A 19,580-nucleotide genomic window follows, 5' to 3' on the forward strand; every position below is an offset into this window, starting at 1 on the left:
CATGGGAATGCCAGTATATTGTGACTTCGGATTGGCATCGTTCTTGGAGAGCCAGGCAAGCACTACTCCGTCTGTCACAATGGTTAATTTTCTACTAAAACAGCATGTAAAAAGCTGTTTTAGCTTTATTATTACACAAAAACATGTTTTGTTCAACTATGAGAACTTCTTATTGCATGTACAATTATGTGATACATAAAAAGTATCAGCGGGCCACTAAAGTTGAAGGACAGACGTCAAGATTCACGCTTGCTTTGAAGCAGTTTGTCATCTGTTCTTGCTTTTCTTCGCTTGGTCATGCATTGTAGGTGAATAAGCTTCACTAGAAGTAATATGCGTGAATGCATACATTTTATGAAGATTGTTTCTTCATGTGTCAGACGCTGTTGCATCTTTGTGTGTGTTTGTGTGGCTTCACGTTTGTGGAATCTGCACCACCTCCTGTGCCTTCACGAGAGCCAAGTGGTGCGAAGAAACCTCGCTTGTTTCTTTGATCTTCATGGCGATCTCTGCCAAGGGATATCACCAACGCAGTGACGCTCTTGTCGACTGCATACGAAGACTTCACTCTTGTGCAAATCCAAACAAATCTGATTGTCTCCAAGTGATGGCGGGGCATTATTAGGAATTTTCTTAACCCTTTCAGGGTCAATGACGTAAATATATGGCGCCGTGAACAAGTCCAAAATGGTCGATGCCGTATATTTATGGTGCCGCCTGTACGTTTAAAAAGCTTGCCAATTTCCAAATTTTTTTCTTTCCTGGCATGTGCTGCCACTATGTGGGAATACAGGGAATTTTTTTCTCGTGCCTCCCTCTCTTGGTTTTCGTTGCATGGTTTGTTTTAGAGTTAGATTGCTCCGGCGTGTTTTTATACTACCGCTCGCGCACGCACGGGCAGGCAGCGGTTTGGGTTTTGTTCTGCGTGTGGTTTCGGCTTCTTGCACTCGCAAAACTGATGGCTGTCTCGTTACTAATTGCTTAAAGGGCGGCCGCCTGTCTCTCGCTTGTTTAGTGCTCACAGGGGTGAGCATAGGAAGGATGCTGCTGTGCATGCGTTTCCTTTTCTTTTTTTGGGGGGACTTGTGATATCTAATTGCCTCTGATTGGCGATAAGATGAAGCAGATGTTTGTCGCACGTTCTGCTTTTTTGACGGGCACACAACCACATAGTTTTCTTGGGTGTGCTGACCTATGCAGTTCGATTAGCCTATGGACGTAAATATTAGTGTAAGAGCAGGAACATTTGAGACTTGCAAAATATTCTCGTGTGCACATATTCTAAGCCTTGAATTATAACAATGCATCAAATTTTTAATTCTTATAAGTTTATTTTCTTTTTTTTTTATTGTTGTTATTCATGAATAAAGAGTACATATATACCAATGCAAAATATTTTTTCTCACTTTACAGTCACTCTAGAAAAATTACGGCATTGAAATAGGTCCCTCAGAAGAATTGGAATCTCCAATAAAAAAAATCGACCCTGGAAGGGTTAAGCTGCTCAAAGCCTAATAATTCGGGGGGGGGGGGGGGGGGGGTGTAAACAGAGTTTTTCGGACTGTTCAATTTTTTTTACTATGTTTCGGTCTCCGCGAGGTCCGGAAAATCGGTCGGCTACTGTATGATGGGTTACTAGTAGGGCTGGGTTGGCTACCAGTAAATATATATCTGATTAGCTCAGTTAAGGCTTAAATAATTACATACATTAAGGCACACATTGCACTTGTGGAATTAAAGATGGTAAAGCGCAACACTGTGTAGGCTTAGTAGGAACCATGAGACTAGTACCAGTTTTAAGATAGTCCGCCATGGTTGCTTTGTGGCTTTGGCTTTGTGCTGCTAAGCAAGAGCTCGTGGGTTCAAATCCCAGCTGCAGCGGGCACATTTCGAATGCCTGTGTACCGTGCATTGGCTAGAACCCCAGGTGGGCAAAATAAATCAAGAGTTGCTTCGATTTTACAATTGCAACAGGTTCTCTAAAATGGTTAACATTATAGGTCCATAGCAAATCATAAATATCCACTTGGTTATCACACATTTACTGACGTCTTCCGCCACTAGTAATGTGTTCTTAACCCTCTGCAGTGGCTCAGACGTGCTGTTAAGCACAAGGTCGTGGGTTCAATGCCACCTGCAGCAGCCACGTTCTGCTGGAGGCAGAACGCAAGAACGCTCATGTACAGTACTTTGGGTGCACATTAAAGGACACCAGGTGGTCATAATTAAACTGGAGCCCTTTACTCTGTCGTCCTTCATAACCCACTTTGCACTTTCGAGATGTTAAACTCCACAATTTAATTTTCTTTAATATGTTCCTGTAAAAAAGGATGTTATCCTTTTCGCTGCCTCTTCCCATTTGGCACTGCCCTAAATTTGCCAGTGCTGATATAAGGCAGCTGTGACTGTGGTTTGGTCACTTTATAAGGGAATTTTTGTGACTGGTACACTTGAGATTTCAACTTGATAGTATTGTGATGATAAGGGCTGCTAGCAAGTAAAACAGCAGCACTGTGAATCATATGCGGCGAAGAAAAACTTGACTCATTGCTTTATGTCATGCAAATGACGTAGTTAGCTGTACACAGTCAGCGTCCAATTTTTCAGACTCTCTAGGACCCACATAAAAGTCGGCAAGAACGTTGCAGTTTCACTCGAAAGGCGAAGCATTGATTGCAATAGCAAGTTATTTGACAGCTATACAAATACAAATTAACTACAACAGCAATACAACTACAAATACAAACACAAATTATTAAGGGTAGTAGTTTACCAGGCACGTAAACTGCTGTAACTAAATTAACAAGCATGGTATCACACGCACACTGGCATACATGAACAGATTTTACTCGATGACCGTGGACACTCGCAATCAGGATGTTGATGGGATGAAGAGCGTTAGCACCGGCAAGCAAAATGCTGCCTCTCTTCATTGCAAACTAGGCATGTAAGAACACAGCGCACATGAAGCCATCAGCAACCTTGGCTGCCTAGCCTTTGCACCTACCGCAGATTAACTCCAAGATAGGGCACACATTGCCACAGCCATAGTAGAGGAGGAGAAGCACACTAACCTGCCCCCTATCTTGGACTAGCGCGTGCGAAATGATTCCGCAGATTCTCCCCTCGCTTGTATGTTTGAGGTCAAGCCACCACCTTTCTCGGCTTCCTTTGCATGCTTTCCTAGCACCTACAACACAAGGTGCGCAGCTGCAATTTTATCTCACTTGAATATTATGCGGAAAATCACAGCGACGCCAAGATCAATGACTACGGCAGCGGAAATTTGCTTGGAGTGTCCATATAATTGTTATCACAATATAATTAATGCATGCCTTTTACTAACCCCAAGGGTTGAAATTGCCACAGGCATGTCCGAAGTAGCTCTGAAGGCATACCGGTACACTATTAGAAGTGCCAGTGTTCGTACTGTGACAGAAGACGGTGGGTGCACATATGTATAATTAAGGAATACATACTGTGTCTCGTGACAGCGGCCCTGCTCGACTTTTATGGCGCGTTCACACTGAGACATTCGGCATCTGGAGCGGCGCAGAACCCAGTTCGGCGGCGGCAAGATCCGCCGGAATAGCCCCTACCGTGCCAATTGCTCTCGGACCGATTTTTGCGGCAGGTGTTGCCGGATTCCCTCACAGCAAACAAATCGGAGTGCGTCTCAGCAATTCGAAAGATGGCAGCCAAGCTTGACGCACTTGTCATATCGCAGTCTTCGAACGCACCGCGACATCGGAAATGCTCTTCGAATTGGTGCATAACCGGCCAGTCCTTTTCGACAAGTACCATGCAAAGCACAAGGACTAAGCGACCTGACAAGGTGATGTGACCAAGCTACGCGCGCTCTTGCAAAGCAGGACGAACCCACCAACGCCGTTGGCGTTGGCTCTTCAACGAATGCTTCTGCGCATCACGCAACGCCAGATAGGTGCTTGCCAGCAGGCCTAGCAATGCTGCCTCTTCTTGCTCAAGGTTTATTATTGTGGTTGCAAGCAGTGATGAAGAGGCCAAAATAAAAACACGCAAACTCTACCCGAGCGGAGATAACTGCGCAGTTTTCTATAGGGTATACTAGAACGTGGGAGTGGGGCCACGGCGGACTCTCCGCTGAGGATTTTTTTATTAAAAGATTTGTGGCACCACCGTCGCCTTCACCTGGATGAGCAGCTCCGCATGCCGGTCGGACGCAGTCCCGTCGGAGACCCTACCTCAGCTGCATGGAGCTTTGACAGGCATTTCACTCTGCTGCATGTAGTTCTGATACTCGGTGGCGGAAACAGTGATTTCCTTCTCCGCCGGCCTGCAGTCAATAAAATGGAGAAAGAGCGATGGAAACAATGCTAACGACACGAAAACGATAGTGCATCAAGCAGACGACAGCCACTCAGCCCGTGAGCTCGCCTCAGCCAATGGGCGCTGCCGAAACTGGTGAAGCTTCAGGAGAAGGCGACAGCAGCGCGGCCATAATTTCAGCGTTTTTTGCAACGCCCTCTGCGCTTGCCAAACCGTCCGCTGGACCCACTTCCCCATTCCAGTACCCTCTAGCTTCGTGTCGCAGGAACATCCGGGATATCCCGTGCTTGCTTGGAGGTGAGCGTTCTACACGGCAGATGGCTCTGAATAGCGTTCCAGCGGCACGGTGGGCAAGCAGTGTGCAAGACGCGAATTTCGGTGGAAGGAGAATTCCGTTCGCTGGGGACGCTGGATTCCCCAGTGTGAATGTGCCATTAGTATGCTTCACCGCAATACATTGCATGTGGTTGACCGCATAGCACCGCTGTACTGCGGCGAAGCTCACTTTTGTGAACTAGCATTATGCAGTGTTGAACTTTTGCTGTGCTTTGAAGCCATTGGCAGGGACGTCAAAAGTGGAGTCGGCGTAGTTACTAAAGGTAAAGGCGGCGAATTTTTTCAACGAAAGAAACATGGCACCCAACAGCAAGAAGCTTATTAGCGAACGTTCAAGAGCCTAGGCCTAACGTTGCTGCAGTGGTGGCTAAAGCTGCCGGCAGATCAACATGCGACAGCTCTGGTTTGAGGCTGCGAGAAAACCAAAATGGCTGCGGCAGTGGCTTCGCCTAATGGCGTTTCGGACCTGCGGTCATGGCAAATACCATGTATACTCGTGCAGTCGCCGCAGGTTTTTTTTTTTTTTTTTTTGAAGATTTTGGGTGAATATAGGGCATGCGGCCATTATACAGGTAAAAAAGGCACAATTTTTTTTTATAAAGGTTTAGGTGGTACTTTCCTTTATTGAACTACAGTACTCACTTTTACTGGCTCTGGCTATTCTTGGCTATTCCCGTAGCGCATCACCTGCTGGCTGGAATAAATGGTGACACCCCACAGACCAGCGATGGCAGCATCTCAGAGGCAGCCACTGAATCTCTGAGGCCGTGCTTTTAATACCTGGAGGTGGCGAAAACTGGGCACGGCTGCCTTTTCTCGCCACTGATTTAAAAAGAAAAGCTTCTGAATTCCTGCACCGGTTCTGGTTGCGGCTTTTACACAGATGTGGCCATTACACAAGTATATATGGTACTCTGGAGAATTAGACGGCGATGGGTGTAGGCCTCCGAAATCTTTGACGTTTCTATGCATTGGCTCTATGGAGTGCATGGCAGTGATGTGAAGACGTCCGAAAAATCAATTGTTGACTGTATATCAAGTATGACATGTACATATTGAAACCTGAAACATAGTTTTACTTCCCTTGTTAAATTTTCTGCCAGATGATGTAGATGCACGGTTCCCGCACCTAGCTGCAAATTTTTGTTAAAAAGGGCCACCTCATTTATGTCCAACATCTTTGTAAATAACTAAATCCTGCATTGTAGCATTTCGGAATTGCTAGCACAGCTGCCATCATTTGTTTTCTTTGAGAACTTGTGATACCTTTTATCTCCAGAAATTTAGTGGATTGTAAATACGAGAGTGAGGTGGGGTTCTAGTCGCCTAGAAACTTGCACTGTGGCAAGCGAAAATTTTTCCAAGGTTCTACCATTACAGCTGCGCATCAGCAGCATGAGGCTCCAATGCTGCAGTAACTGCTGTCCCTTTGCACCTTTGTGTGCCACTAACATGTTGTGCTGCATTCATAACGGCAACAATAGCAATGCTTGAGTGGCCGTTGCATGGCTTTCTAGAGCAAGCTTGTTTCAGTGGCGCTCACTTTATTCATCTTGATATCTTTCTTGCGGTTGGGCTTGAGTGGGAGGCGTGCCCAGTTCCATCGCACTTTTGTGCTTTGGAAGGCATATTTTTTACCTATGTTTCTTTTCTTGTGTGCACCCTCATTTCATTTCGACTGGATTTGAAGGGCTTGCTTTCATATTATGGTGCTTTCAAAAATGCTTGTTACCGCAGTTTGGACTGGTATAAGTGGACATTTGTAAAAACCTACATGTGGTCGTTATAACGAATAGTTGTTATGCAGTCAATCCCGAATATATCGGACTCAAAAGAGATTGTAAAATAATTTGATATGTCAGTAATTTAAAATATAAAATATGCCTGTCAGAAGCTTATCTAAAAACACCACACGTATTGGACGATCTCCTGAGACCGTGAAACATGGTTACTTACCAATATGTTTCTCCAACGCCATGTCGAAATCACTAAAGTTTACTTATTTTGTGTGTGTGCTTTTCTTTATATAGATTTTTTTTTCCAGGTTGCTCATGCTACGGTATGGTCTTTGATAATCAAACTGTTAGCAACACTAACTCTAAAAGCCACGTCACCCGGCCACGAGACTGCCGTGTACCTTGCATGCATCGAAGTGCTTGTGTGTTTTTATGCATGATAAGTTAAAGATGGGCACAGTGCGGATGCAAACCAGCCTGTATGGAGATGCACCATGCCACCATCAGCTCACTTGTACCGTTGTGAATCTCGTGTGAACGTGCTCGACCACGTGTCCATTAAATCCGCTATTTAAAAGGCTGATCTTCACACGTCGGCAGGGAGTCAAACAGGCAGGCACTCAGATAGCAATGAGTCTTGCGTACTTCGGCCACGATGGGCCTTTCTGCAAAGGGGGATGTGGCATACCATGGGTTTATTCAATCCAAACTGTGATGTAAAGATCTATCCAAGTGGGAATTGGGGTCAGATCTGTCCTAGCTGCACTCAGAACTCTAAAATGCCATTCAAGAAAACTAGAAAAAATTTATTCCGTTGCCAGGATTTTGGAATAGCAGTCTCTGCTGCTTGTCAAAGGGATCAAGGAAACTTGAAAAACATGTAGTGCTGTAGCAGCACAACTATTGCCTGCAAAGCAGACAAAGAAGAAAATGGGCTCGCGTGCACACTAACATGAACACACTAACATGTTCTATTCTCCACACTTTCTTGGGTAGCGCACATATCAGACCAAGAGGCCGTTTGCGATTTTGAAGCAGCATGGTGATCCTCTTTTCGATAATGAACGACTGCAGGCAGTATCCTTCACTGAACAGCAATTAGTTCTTTCCACTGTCTGTATGCTTCTCTGCAATTCCTGGCTATGTTCCTGTGAATCTTATTAAAGCATTATGGAGCATAAATAAGACCCTTGCTGCACGAGCCATCCATATTTTGACACATGAGCGCACCTTACTCATTTTTCCTCCATGGCATGCACTGCCTTCAGATTCAATGCCTTCTTTGACAGCATCTGCCAAAACAATGCTGTTTCTTCGGAATTAATGTTTCTGATGACGCAAGAAGTGATCGTGGTGCCATCAGAAGAAGTGCACTTGTAGTGATGCAGCATGGCACACCGTTAGATATGTGGAATGTGGTGGTGAATGGGATTTCGATATACGTGTAGCAGAGTGCTATACCTTTGCATGGCAATTTCAAGCGGATGTTAAAACGGTTTGATATAGACAATAACTCAATATATCAGTGTTAGATATATCCAGGATCCACTGTATCTGGAATCATTATAAATCCATAGGATCATTGTAAGACTGTAGTTTGTGCAGATGCAGAACAGAGCAATCTTGCAGCATAAAGAATTTGCATACATCCATTCTACTACATTTTTTTTTTAGAAAGAATGCAATTCCTTATTCAGATACATATTGTGAACATCCCTCCCCTTAATTTTGAGCTTCAAAATGCAGTTATGCGATGGTACAGAGCTGGCAGAATGATCCCATTAGATCCCATTACCTGCTACCACAGTTCACTATGCACAAATGCAGCTTCCTGATCTAAGGTCTCGTTTGGTCACTTTAGGGGATGCTTTCTCTTTTCTGCAACATGGTGCCTCATGCAGTGCTTCATTACGCTAATGGCCATCCTCCCCAACGGCTTAGGCAATCAGTGCCGTATACAATCCCTGCATTGCATTGTATTCATGCAAGCATTGTGTAATTGGCCTCACTCTGTCAATATCACGGGAACCAAGTGTAGCGCTGACACTAGCGCATAGGTAGCCATTCAACGTCTCTGCAAATTATTGATAACCATGCGCAAACATAAGATTCTTCAGTGTCATCAATGACACTGCAAGGGGACTGTGTCATTATTGCTCCTCTTGGTGCATGCACTCAGACCAAGCGCGTGGAGCGCTGCCTGGAGCGGTTGCTGCGGGCCCTGGAGAAGGACAGGAGTCACACACTGCACTCGTACCGGCAGCATGGAGGGGATGCCGAGGAAGTGCGTGCCCACCTGACTTCACTGGACCGCCTAGCCAACCACAGCCTGGACATGCTTCCCCAGTCACTCAAGGGTCGCCTTGGTCAGCTTTGGAGCACCCTCCGGGGGGCCACCAGCAGCGAACCCCTGCTGCCACCTCCACCACCGCCGCCACCGACCACAGCCGGTAGGATGTTGCTCTGGGCTTTGAACTAGCTCATGCTTCATGACTCAGCATGACTGCACAAACGCTGCAGAGTTAAAGCTCATAATAAGGAAGGCACATATAATACGAAAAGACCTTAGTTATGTCTAATATTTTTTGAGCAAAAGCTCTACTCCTTGAGGTACAACTTGCTGCCGACGCCCAAGTGTGAAGGTCACGTCACGGGATCCACTGCGGAGAGGCATCACAGCTGCGTTCGTTCGAGCCTCACCGCTGTGTACCACGTCACTAGGCGAGGGTTTCAAGGTCTAAATATAGTCTGACGTAGCATGAGCGCATGCACACATTAAGTCACATTGACAAGAACAACAGTGTCTATGGTTCGATCAATGGTTCGACGCACTGGTGCAGTCACAGTAACCGGATGCTACCAACGCACTCCAGTGGAGCTGCGTTGAGTGACGCTCGCCCGTGCGCCGATAATGTCGGTCGATAAACGCGCCTTAACAGCTGCTTCAGCAGCACTTGGTCGCTCAGTCTCGCCATGGATGAAGCACGCGTCAGTGTGAGCGCGTCAACTCTTCGCCACAGGCTGAGTTTGAGCACCCTGCCGATACAGCTTGCTGGAAAGAACCACTGAAGAACCGCGTCTAACCATGCTTAACAGAGCTTTTGCTCGTATAACTAAGTTCGAGCCACGTTTAGCCCCATCCATCTTTTTTAAGCGTGTGTTCTTTACGCATTAATGTCAGCAAAAAATTGCTTGTTTTCTCTGATAACATTATATTGATGTTTGTTATGTCGAGGTTCGACTGTATTTGCTCAAATTCAAGGATATTGGTCTTCTTCATATACAGTAGCATACCTCCAAGTATCCCAGATTATCTGGGAGATACCGGGATATCGACCATTTCTTCCAGTTGTACGGCTGACAGTTAAATCTCCCTGAAATTGCAATTGTGCCCCGTTTCTATCCGTGTTGAGTGCTTCACCTGGCCACATTGGCAAAAAAAGTCCAATCGAACTTCATGGCGCATAGCGTTATTAAGAAAGTAGTAAGGAAACCCTAGACGGATTATTTCGTTAACCGCCATGCCGCTCATTACGCCCTAGTGGCCCTAGTCTCATACAGCTAGCGAACGAATGCCACATTGCACAACTAACAATACTAGGCTCTCCATCGTTCTCTTTGGTGTCAGCCACTTTGGCATTGCATAGGCCTACTGTCAGACATGGTTAAGCAAGGAACGTGAGCACAAAAAGTATCTTCAAGTATTTTTAAAGTAGTACTTGACAGAAGTGATGTTGGGTATTTTGTTGATACCACGGAGCAATGCAGATTATGAGCGGCAATTGAACATCGTCAAAAAGACAAGAACATTGTTCTGCTTATCCATGTACGATAAGACTCTGGGAAGCACGCTGCTTGCAAAACATTAAAAAAAAGGAATTTGTTACAGTCAAACGTATTCTGAAGAATTTTCAAATGCCCACTGTGGTCTCTAATGAGGATCAAATTCCATCCGCCGCGGCTGCATATTGATGGAGGTGAAATGCAAAAATGCCCATATACCGTGTAATGGGTGGACGTTAACCATTTGAGGGTCGATGTTTTTATTGCAGATTCCAATTCTTCTTAGGGACTTATCAAAAAAAATTTGCCGTAATTTTTCTAGGGTGACTGTAAAGTGAGAAAAAAATATTTTGTGTTGGCATATATGTACTCTTCATTCATGAATAACAACAATAAAAAAGGAAATAAACTTACAAGAATTTAAAATTTGATGCGTTGTTATACACATAGTTCAAGGCTTTGAAAATGCGCACACGAGAGTATTTCGCAACTCTCACCTGTTCCTGCTCTTGCACTAATATTTACGTCCATAGTGTAATCAAACTGCGTAGATGCGCGCACTCAAGAAAACTGTGTAGTTGTGTGCCCATCAAAAAAGCAAAACGTGTGACAAACTTTCGCTAATCTTCATCTTATCGCCAACCGGAGGCAATTAGGTTTCGTGAGTGTCAAAAAAAAAAAAAAAAATGGAAACGCATGCACGGCAGCATCCTTCCTATGCGCACTCTTATGAGCACTAAACGAGCAAGAAACAAGCGGTAGCCCTTTGAGCAATTAGTAACGAGATAGCCATCAGTGTTGCAAGCGAAAGAAGCCGAAACGGCCTGCGGAACAAAACCCAAACCGCTGCCCGCCCACCCGCTAGCGCGCCAATGCGCGAGCGGTACTGTATAGATGTGCGGGAGCAAACTAGCTCTAAAACAAACCATGTAACGAAAACCGAGAGAGGGAGGCACGCGAAAAAAATTCCTTGTATTCCCACATAGTGGCAGCACATGATAGAAAAGAAAAAGTTGGGAAATTGGGGCGCTTTTTAAACGTACAGGCGGCGCCATAAATATACGGCATCGACCATTTTTGGGCTTGTTTGCGGCGCCGTATATTTACGTCAATGACCTTCAATATTTGCCTTCAATATTTGAAGCCAAAATCAGCAGCTACAAAATGCTTGTAAAAGTGAGACCTTGATGTTCCTTTGGTCATTTGTAGATCTGTAAATAAAGATCTAATCAAGTTGTCTATGGGCAGATATGTGTGTCTGTCAGTAGTACTTGAATAAATCGTCAGGGGACACTCCGCTCCGGTAAGAAAATCTCCCAGATTTGGTTTCCCCAAACATGGCAGGTTGAAGGTTGAAGGTTTGAAGGTTTATTTCCGCAACTGGTGTTGCGAGGACAGCCAGGGAAAAAGCTGTATAGACAGCTTGAGAGGTCCTGGCTTCCTCTTACAGTGCAGCATTGACGGCGGCGGAGTACAACAACAGACAAAACTTGAGGAGAAAAACAAAAAAAGCAAAAAAAACACGTACGTTCGGTACAGAGAATGAGACATACAATTTCAGTACGCAGTACATTGTACTTGTACAGTACAAAACTACGCAAACATTTGGGGCAATTCTTTCAGAGAAATATTAGATAAATCAATATTCTCGTAGCAGTACAAATGGTTCAGAAGTGTCGGAAAGGTATGCTGCAACATTTGTTTGCCATAGTTTGTGCGGCATTTCTTAACATTCCAAGGTTCTGTTGTGCGGGTATCATACACAGTTCTGCTCTGCTCTAACCCAGCAAGTCTAAGCAAGGAGTCATCATTTTTCATCATGGCGAGTTTATATTTATAGCACAGTCTGTAGTTATACATGGACTTCATCTGTATAATGTTGTGTTGATGGAAAAGGCCAGCAGTGTGGAAGAAATACGGCACTTTACATGCAATGCGTATAATACGTTTTTGTAAGACACTGAGTTTGTTAATGTTTCCAGCTGTTGTTGTTGCCCACACCATACATCCGTAGTTGGCTATGGAAGAGAACAAAGAGTGGTAAAGTAACAAGTTAACTGATGTAGGAAAATTAAAGCAATTGCGGCGCATGATACCAACTGTTCTGGAAAGTTTCTGAACTACGTAATTAATATGATCATTCCACGACATATCTGCTGCAAAGTAAACGCCCAGAGTTTTCACAGACTGCACAAATTCTATTCTGGTATTGTTTAATTCAATTAGAGGAGGTTCAAAGTGTTTGTGACGTGGGTGAAACATGACTGCTGCAGTTTTGCTAACGTTAATTCTTAAGTGATTATCAGCCGCCCAAGTATTTATTTCTTTTAAGGTTTTATTAGCTCGATTTGCGAGATCAGCAGTTGAAGTACCCGAAAAAAACAAGCTGGTGTCATCTGCGTAAATTATGTACTTAGCAGTGCTGTCGATGTGGACAATATCATTGACATAAAGAACAAAAAGAAACGGACCCAAAATGCTCCCTTGCGGAACGCCGGAAGCTACCGCTTTCAACTGGGAGCATTCACCGGCAATACTAACAAACTGAGACCTATGTCGCAAGTATGAGGCAATCAGCATATGGGCTATGCCTCTAATACCGTAATGATCCAATTTTTTAAGCAGCACAGAGTGATTAACAAGGTCGAACGCCTTTGAAAAATCTAGAAATAATCCTAGTACCATGTTTTTTGATTCAAAATTTTTTAGTATGAATTCTTTTTGAGCAAGGAGAGCTAACTCAGTAGATCTGTTTTTACGAAAGCCATATTGAGCTGTAGTGATAATGTTGTATCTTTCACTAAAACAAGATAGCCGTTTAAGAACAACTTTTTCGAGGCCTTTAGAAAACACAGGTAAGATGGATATCGGGCGATAGTTTCCCACTACATTTTTGTTCCCTTTTTTATATATTACTATAACTTTTGCCCTTTGCATAAGACGCGGGAAAACGCCGGAAACTAAAGATAAGTTGAAGATATGGGCAAGGCAAGGTGCAAGAATGTCGATAGTAAATTTTATGGGCTGTATCTGGAAACCTGACGCATCTGTAGCTTTACTATTATTGAGTGATAAAAATTCTGTAATTACTTCATTTACTGTAACCGGCATTAGAAATATTGTTTCGCTATTTCGGGCACTCATATTAGACAGATTTACATCGCTGTTTGATGTGTCCGCAAAAGAAAGAAAGTAGTCATTAAAGGCATCTGCTAGGTCAGCACCTTTTAATTCAATCCCTTCATGAATAATTTTTGTGGTCGGTTCGGAAGAATTACCAAAGATAGATTTTAAAACCTTCCAAACTTTTTCGGACTGTCCACCAGTTGAATTGAATCGGTTATAAATATATTGCTTTTTAGCGATGCGAAGTTGCTTTGTAACGAAGTTCCTAAATTTTTTGAACGTTTTCAGCGCTTCAGGACACCTACTTTTTAAAAACAGTCTGTAAAGTTTATCTCGTTTTCTTATCAATTGCAACATATCTTTGTCGACCCATGGTTTTCTACTTTTCTTTGATTGGGAGAATTTTTTCAGTCGGAAGGAAGCATTATAAATGTCAGTAAATATCTCTAAAAATTTTTCGTATGCTTCATCAGGGTCGGTTTCCTCAAAAACATGTTCCCAGTTAAGAATAGATAAGCGTTCCTTGAACTCGCATAACGTCTGATCATTTATAACTCGAGTAATGACGTTTGGTCTGGTTGTCGTTGGGAATTCGGAGTGAGATTGACAGATATTAAAATTGGCATGTGATCACTCAGAGCATAAGCGATGGTGCCAGATTTCAAGCTATCTGTTTTGAAGTTTGTTATGAAGAGATCTAAAAGTGTTTCTGATTCTGTCGTAATCCGTGTAGGTGACATGATGACATTTTCACAGGAGTGAACGTTAAGTAAAGTATTGAACTCGATTGTTGTGTTATTATTGGCCAGCATGTCAATGTTAAAATCGCCACCTAAAATTAACTGATATTGGTTCATGTTAACAAATTCTAGGAATGAATCAAGAAATAAAAAAGCAGCAGGTATGCAGTAGAACCTCATTTATACGTTTTAGAAAAGAATTAGAAAATTCGTACTAGCTGGGAAAATATACAATTTGAAGGCAGACTCGGCCTTAGTTGACATACACACAATGTGAATCATTTCAGCATGAAATGCTGACATGCGCCGAGCTGGTGGGGGCCCAAGTGGCCCCGAGATGCACATTGTCGTTTTCCTATTGCTTAGTCTTCTAACGAGCCAACAAGAAACCTGAACGAAATCACGCTGGTGGGCAGTGCTAGAATACGATGCCGTCAAAGCGAAACATGACACTCACTTCACCCCGCATGCAGCAGGGAACAGCAGCATGTTTGGGTTATTGCCTATTAAAGCTGTGTGGTATGTTTCCAATGGTACTATACGTCCCACACCCTGAGACAGATAGGTGAAGATGCTTATCGCACTAAGGCTGGCGGCGATAGCTTTGAACACGGCGTGCAACGACCTGGGAGGAGATTTGCTGGTACTGGAATTGGAAACCGAGTGTGCACTGGTGTTTTCACGTGAGACAGGTGGGCAAATATTGTGTCGAAGCTGCTGCGGTTCGCAGCTACGGTTCTCGATCACGCACGTCTCGCACCTTTTCTTATTTACAGGGGACCTAGCAGCCAGAACGCGTATTATATATGATAGAAGTTCGACGATGTACTGAACGTTGGTGCCAAAGGATAGTGTTTTCAGGAAACATATTACCCGGTAGAAAAAAATGATAACTGTGTTTGGTCAATTTTTGTGTTCGTGATTGCAAATGTTGCCGCTAGAAACATGTATAAAGTGGTACAATATCAATAAGGTTCTACTGTATATGTAATGTTATTTTCATTCCTGAGTTGTCATCACACCATAAGCAACACCATAAGCAAAACAACCTGTGATAGCCTCAAACCACACAGAACATTTTTGGTATGTGCAAACATGGCACAGACCTCCGTAGACAATGTGAGCCAGCACAACATGTTCTAGTGAGCGCTGCTGCTTCGAACAGAGGACATTGAGGGGGAATGAGAGAAGCAAACATTGCGCCTGAATTATATCCGTTCATACTAGGTTTTAAAAAAATTAGTTCTCTAATATGTTCCCTGGAAGGCACCCCACTTGTTCCAAGGCATTTTTGAGGCTTAAAAAAAAGGTGATTCAAGGCCCCTCTAAAGTGTTTTGCACACATATTGGGCATGACCTCAACATGAACATGGGTGCCTACCAAGTGCCAAAGTGGCTAAAGGCACAGTGACACATTTCTTGCATCATTTTCATCTGGAATGCTGTCACAGAGGCTGTCAAAGTGCCCTTCATTAAATTGAGCCCATGGTGTGATATTCACAGAATCTACAGAAATAGTGTGTGGTACTTAATGAAAGGGTTTGAAATTTTTCTTGTAGAGATTTTATTAAATCAAAGGTCATTTTATCAATGCATCATTGCACATGCAATTTACTCAATAGCTAATTATGAGTGGGTGAGCAAAGGCAAAGCCTGAGCCCCTGCAACACCTTCACTATGATTTTGTCATGAGGCTTTACTCGTTCGCCCACTGGTTAATCAGATTAGTTCATCTCCATTCTGTCGTCATTCCTTTGTCCTTGTTTAGTTAACTTTAGCACTGCTTGAGCCAAAAGGTTACTGAGCAGTGGAGAGTGTTCCTGCCTTATCTTTCCAGTATTTGCATGGTGCAAGGTTTTGTCGGAGTAGTGGTATCAGGGCAGTGTACAGGTGCTAGGCTACATTCATGCTCAAATACCCGGTAGTCGCAAAGGCATTTGTGTACTGCTCACAGATTACACACTGTTCCAAAAGTCTGTGCGCTGCTGCACACCCAGATGATGGAGGTCCCTCTTTTTGCTGGCTCACTGCAGAGGACTCAGAGTCGGTGGAAGACGAGAGCATTTTGCCAGCCAGCAGCAGCACGCTGGCCCCGCCAGTTGCACCAATGGCCCCCGTGGCACCGACTGCTCGACCAGCACATGCCCAGAGCCAATTGCTGCAGCACGCCGAACCTGCATACACACTTCGGCGGCCCTCGCACGCCGATGCCTTGGGACGGCTTAAGTGGAGCGGCAGCGTATACATCACACTTGCCTTTGCCGGAGTTGCACTACTCACCGCACTGCTTGTTGGGGCTGTGCTGCTCAGACGCCAACGCTCGCCCCATGCTCGTGGATTTGTACAGGTCAGTCGATGTTGTAGGGTTTACTGTCCAGGCAATAATTAGAAAAGTGCCTCTGCCATCTCTGGCTTCATTGTCTGTCTGTTTATATGGTCACAACTAACAAAAAATTGAGCTCCTTGGATCCCCTTAATTCTCTGCCATAGCATACTGCGATTTCTAAAAGAAATATTGGTTCTGTAGTTATCCAGTCACCACGGAGCTTGGTGACTGAGCTGGATGATGAGTATAATACATAGTACATGGATTTTTAATTTGTTGCGGCTTAGTTGAGAAAATGCCATGTGGCTTTTTTTGTCATTCCTTGAATTTCATATGTTTTATGCCAGTAACAGGTTTCATTAGACCACTTAAGTGTTATAAGTTCAAAACTAATTAATTTTGTCATGTGGTTTACAGTGCACGCATATTGCTACACCTAGGTGGAATTTGCACTGTAATACATAGCGCTGGCAACTATTTTCGATAATTTAAGGTTTTTATAATTAATGTTCTAAAAACAGCATCATCGAAGCATTCGCTTTCTAGCATTGTACTAATCATTGCCATACAACAAATTTGCAATGACAAATTGGGCTAAAATCTGAAACCAGAAATGTAGTTGAGCTTATAAGGGCGGTCCTTGGACACCACCATGTGGTACGGCCTCTTATGCCCATGCCGTATCAAGCATTGTATGGGTGTGGCATGTGCAGACACTAGCACCAGATTTGTTTGTTACATTGTTATTATAAACTGCAGCCTCTACAGCAGCTCAGCATGGTCCATTTATTTCAAGCAGATGCTACCATTTGTAGGACTTTTTAGTAAGGCCTGCTGGAAAGGACACATCAAACTGCTGAAAAGAAAGCCTCAGGATGGCTTTCAGTCATCAACCATCAGCTTTTCAGTGAATGCAGGAATTTCAAGGTCATCTTTTATATTACAATGGGCTCTCTTTAAACAGAACCTCAAGAGACCAAGGAAATTGGTTGTTTATCAGGAGTTCCATTTACTGATAGGCAAAACTGAATACAGTTGCATGAATACAAAACCAACCTACCATGAGGATGGTGTTCCGTTTAAGAGGCAGTTCCATTCAAGCGATTTCTGTTTATCGAGATTCCACTGTACTGTGGTGTTTTGTGCAGCACACACGATAGACATTGGTTCAGTTTGTGTCCCATGTTGGAATGATGCAAGTCTTTTTGCGACACATGTGGCTCCACTCTATCAGCATTTGGCAGCGCCTGTTTGGTCTCACCTCGGACACCTTGTGCTGCAAAGCACATTAGAAAGCGCCTTTAATATTTTTCATATGCTTCATCTTCCGGAACCTTTGTTGGGCACCCACTTGCGTGCATCTGAAGGGTCCTTTTTTCTGCATGCAGAGAGCACCTTGCCTGCACATCCCGAGTGCCAATCTTGTTACCTTTCTGCTCTGTGCATTTAACTTCCAAAACACTGAAATTCAGGGGGATATCTTGTTGAGGTGTTTGCTGCCTTTTACTGCAGGTGGGAGGAGGACCCACAGCTTCTCCTGAGGAGCGCCATCTGACGGCCATGCAGGTCAACGGCTACGAAAACCCCACCTACAAGTACTTTGAGGCCAACTGAATACAACACACCATGCCCCTCTCTCTTTCTGTACATAGGCTCCGTTGCGGCCGCTTAGGCGTCTTAAAGTCCGAGGGCAAGGCTGGCGCTAAAGGGACGTGGCCCGGGAGAGGAGCAGATGACAGTGCAAGCAGGGGGACGTGCCCCAGGGTTGTTGTTGTACCACTTGCGAGAGGGGTGGGATTTATGTCAACAACATGATGCCAGGCAAGATGACACCAAGTTTGAGGCACTTCTTCCCGAGAGGTTGTGCTCTAGGACAGGTTCGTGGAGCAACACAGTGGAAACTGCGGCTGGCATCTAGCAAATTTCTAGCAATGTGTTGTCAGCTCGTGTGCATGTGTGCAAATGAACGTCTTGTCCGCAGTCTCCACTTCACTGCAGCACCGAGGTGTCCTCGAGCAGCATAGGGTTGAGGCTAGGTAGCCGCCACCAATGCAAGGATTCACTTTTTATTTAGAGATACAGTCTGGAAAGAGGGTCACAAAAACGGCATGTTGAATAATTTATTTGTGAAGTGTGCGTGTCTACTTAAAAGAATTTCCTTCCCTCGCTTTGTGTTGTGAAAGATGTGAAATTCATTAAGGTGACGGTAGTGATTGACACTGTCAAGGCAGCTTGGCTAGCTGTCACTTTCAGAGCACAAAAGATTATGGGTGTTGAGTACTCGTCTTGATGGGGGGGGGGGCACTGGTTGTTTTAATTGGAATCGGGGTGGCCAGAGCATAGGTAAACGGTAATCCTCGGGTTGGTGGCATGCCACTTGTGTTCTCCGCTCTTCTTCCGGTTGGAGTTTCTGTAGCGCCACTTTCTTTTTTTTTTTTTTCTCGACCCTTAAGGTGTCGCACCACCAACGAGCCGAGCTTTCCAGCAGCTAAAGGCCTAGGCATCTTTTTGTACAGGTTGTCCAGCGTTAGTGCCTCTCTGCATGCCCCCTTTCTCCCCTGACCGGAAGTGCGTGCGTGCGTGCATGTGTTTGGTTGGAGGCCAGCAGCATCGTAGGGCTTGTTGCAAGGGCAGTTTGTGTGGTCATTTTGTCTCAGTGAACATATCATACGTCGAGTGTTGCCACCCCTTGTCTCCGTATGTTCGTCTCTGCACACGGCCCTGCCACCTCTCTCTGCTTTGGCTTCGTACAAGTGTTCCACCCCTTATTTTGCAACACAAGGTCACACAAGTGTAACCCACTCTGTGTAGTGTATTTGAAAGAACAGGCTGACAATAAAATTTTGTGGCTCGATCAACTGCTTGCTTGCATTTTTTCACCAAAGAATGAAGATCAATGTCCACAAATTTCAAGACAAGGATCGATGTAGAAACTGTTAAATGACACAACAGGTCCCCGTGACGCAACAGCTGTTGTAACTTGGTCCCCATCTTTGAATTCATACTCATTTACACTCAAACCTTGTTATAAAAGAAATGAAGCCGGCATGAAAATGCAGTAAACTCTCATTAAAATCAAGTGAATGGGATGGTGAAAAAATTCTATATAAGTTGAAATAGCACAGTAGCTTTGCAGAATACGGATGTTGCACAGTGCAATTTCAATCGCAACCGAAATCGATCGTACACAAGTACAGAGGAAGTAATAGAAAGTCTTGGTACAGG

At 44.3% G+C, this 19,580-nt stretch overlaps 1 protein-coding gene across 1 annotated transcript in view; it reads left to right on the forward strand.

Moving 5' to 3' along the window:
• Appl (amyloid-beta-like protein) overlaps nucleotides 1–19,213 on the forward strand; it is a 41,896-nt gene extending 22,683 nt beyond the window's left edge. Inside the window, exons 6-8 of the mRNA XM_050179531.1 lie at nucleotides 8,560–8,830; nucleotides 16,063–16,376; nucleotides 17,868–19,213. Of these exons, the coding sequence (XP_050035488.1) occupies nucleotides 8,560–8,830; nucleotides 16,063–16,376; nucleotides 17,868–17,969 (687 nt within the window). The 3' untranslated portion in view covers nucleotides 17,970–19,213. The remainder of the gene's footprint in view (nucleotides 1–8,559; nucleotides 8,831–16,062; nucleotides 16,377–17,867) is intronic.
• Nucleotides 19,214–19,580: the final 367 nt, after the last annotated feature.

The sequence above is a fragment of the Dermacentor andersoni genome, chromosome 5, assembly GCF_023375885.2.
Source record: "Dermacentor andersoni chromosome 5, qqDerAnde1_hic_scaffold, whole genome shotgun sequence".
NCBI lineage: Eukaryota > Metazoa > Arthropoda > Arachnida > Ixodida > Ixodidae > Dermacentor > Dermacentor andersoni.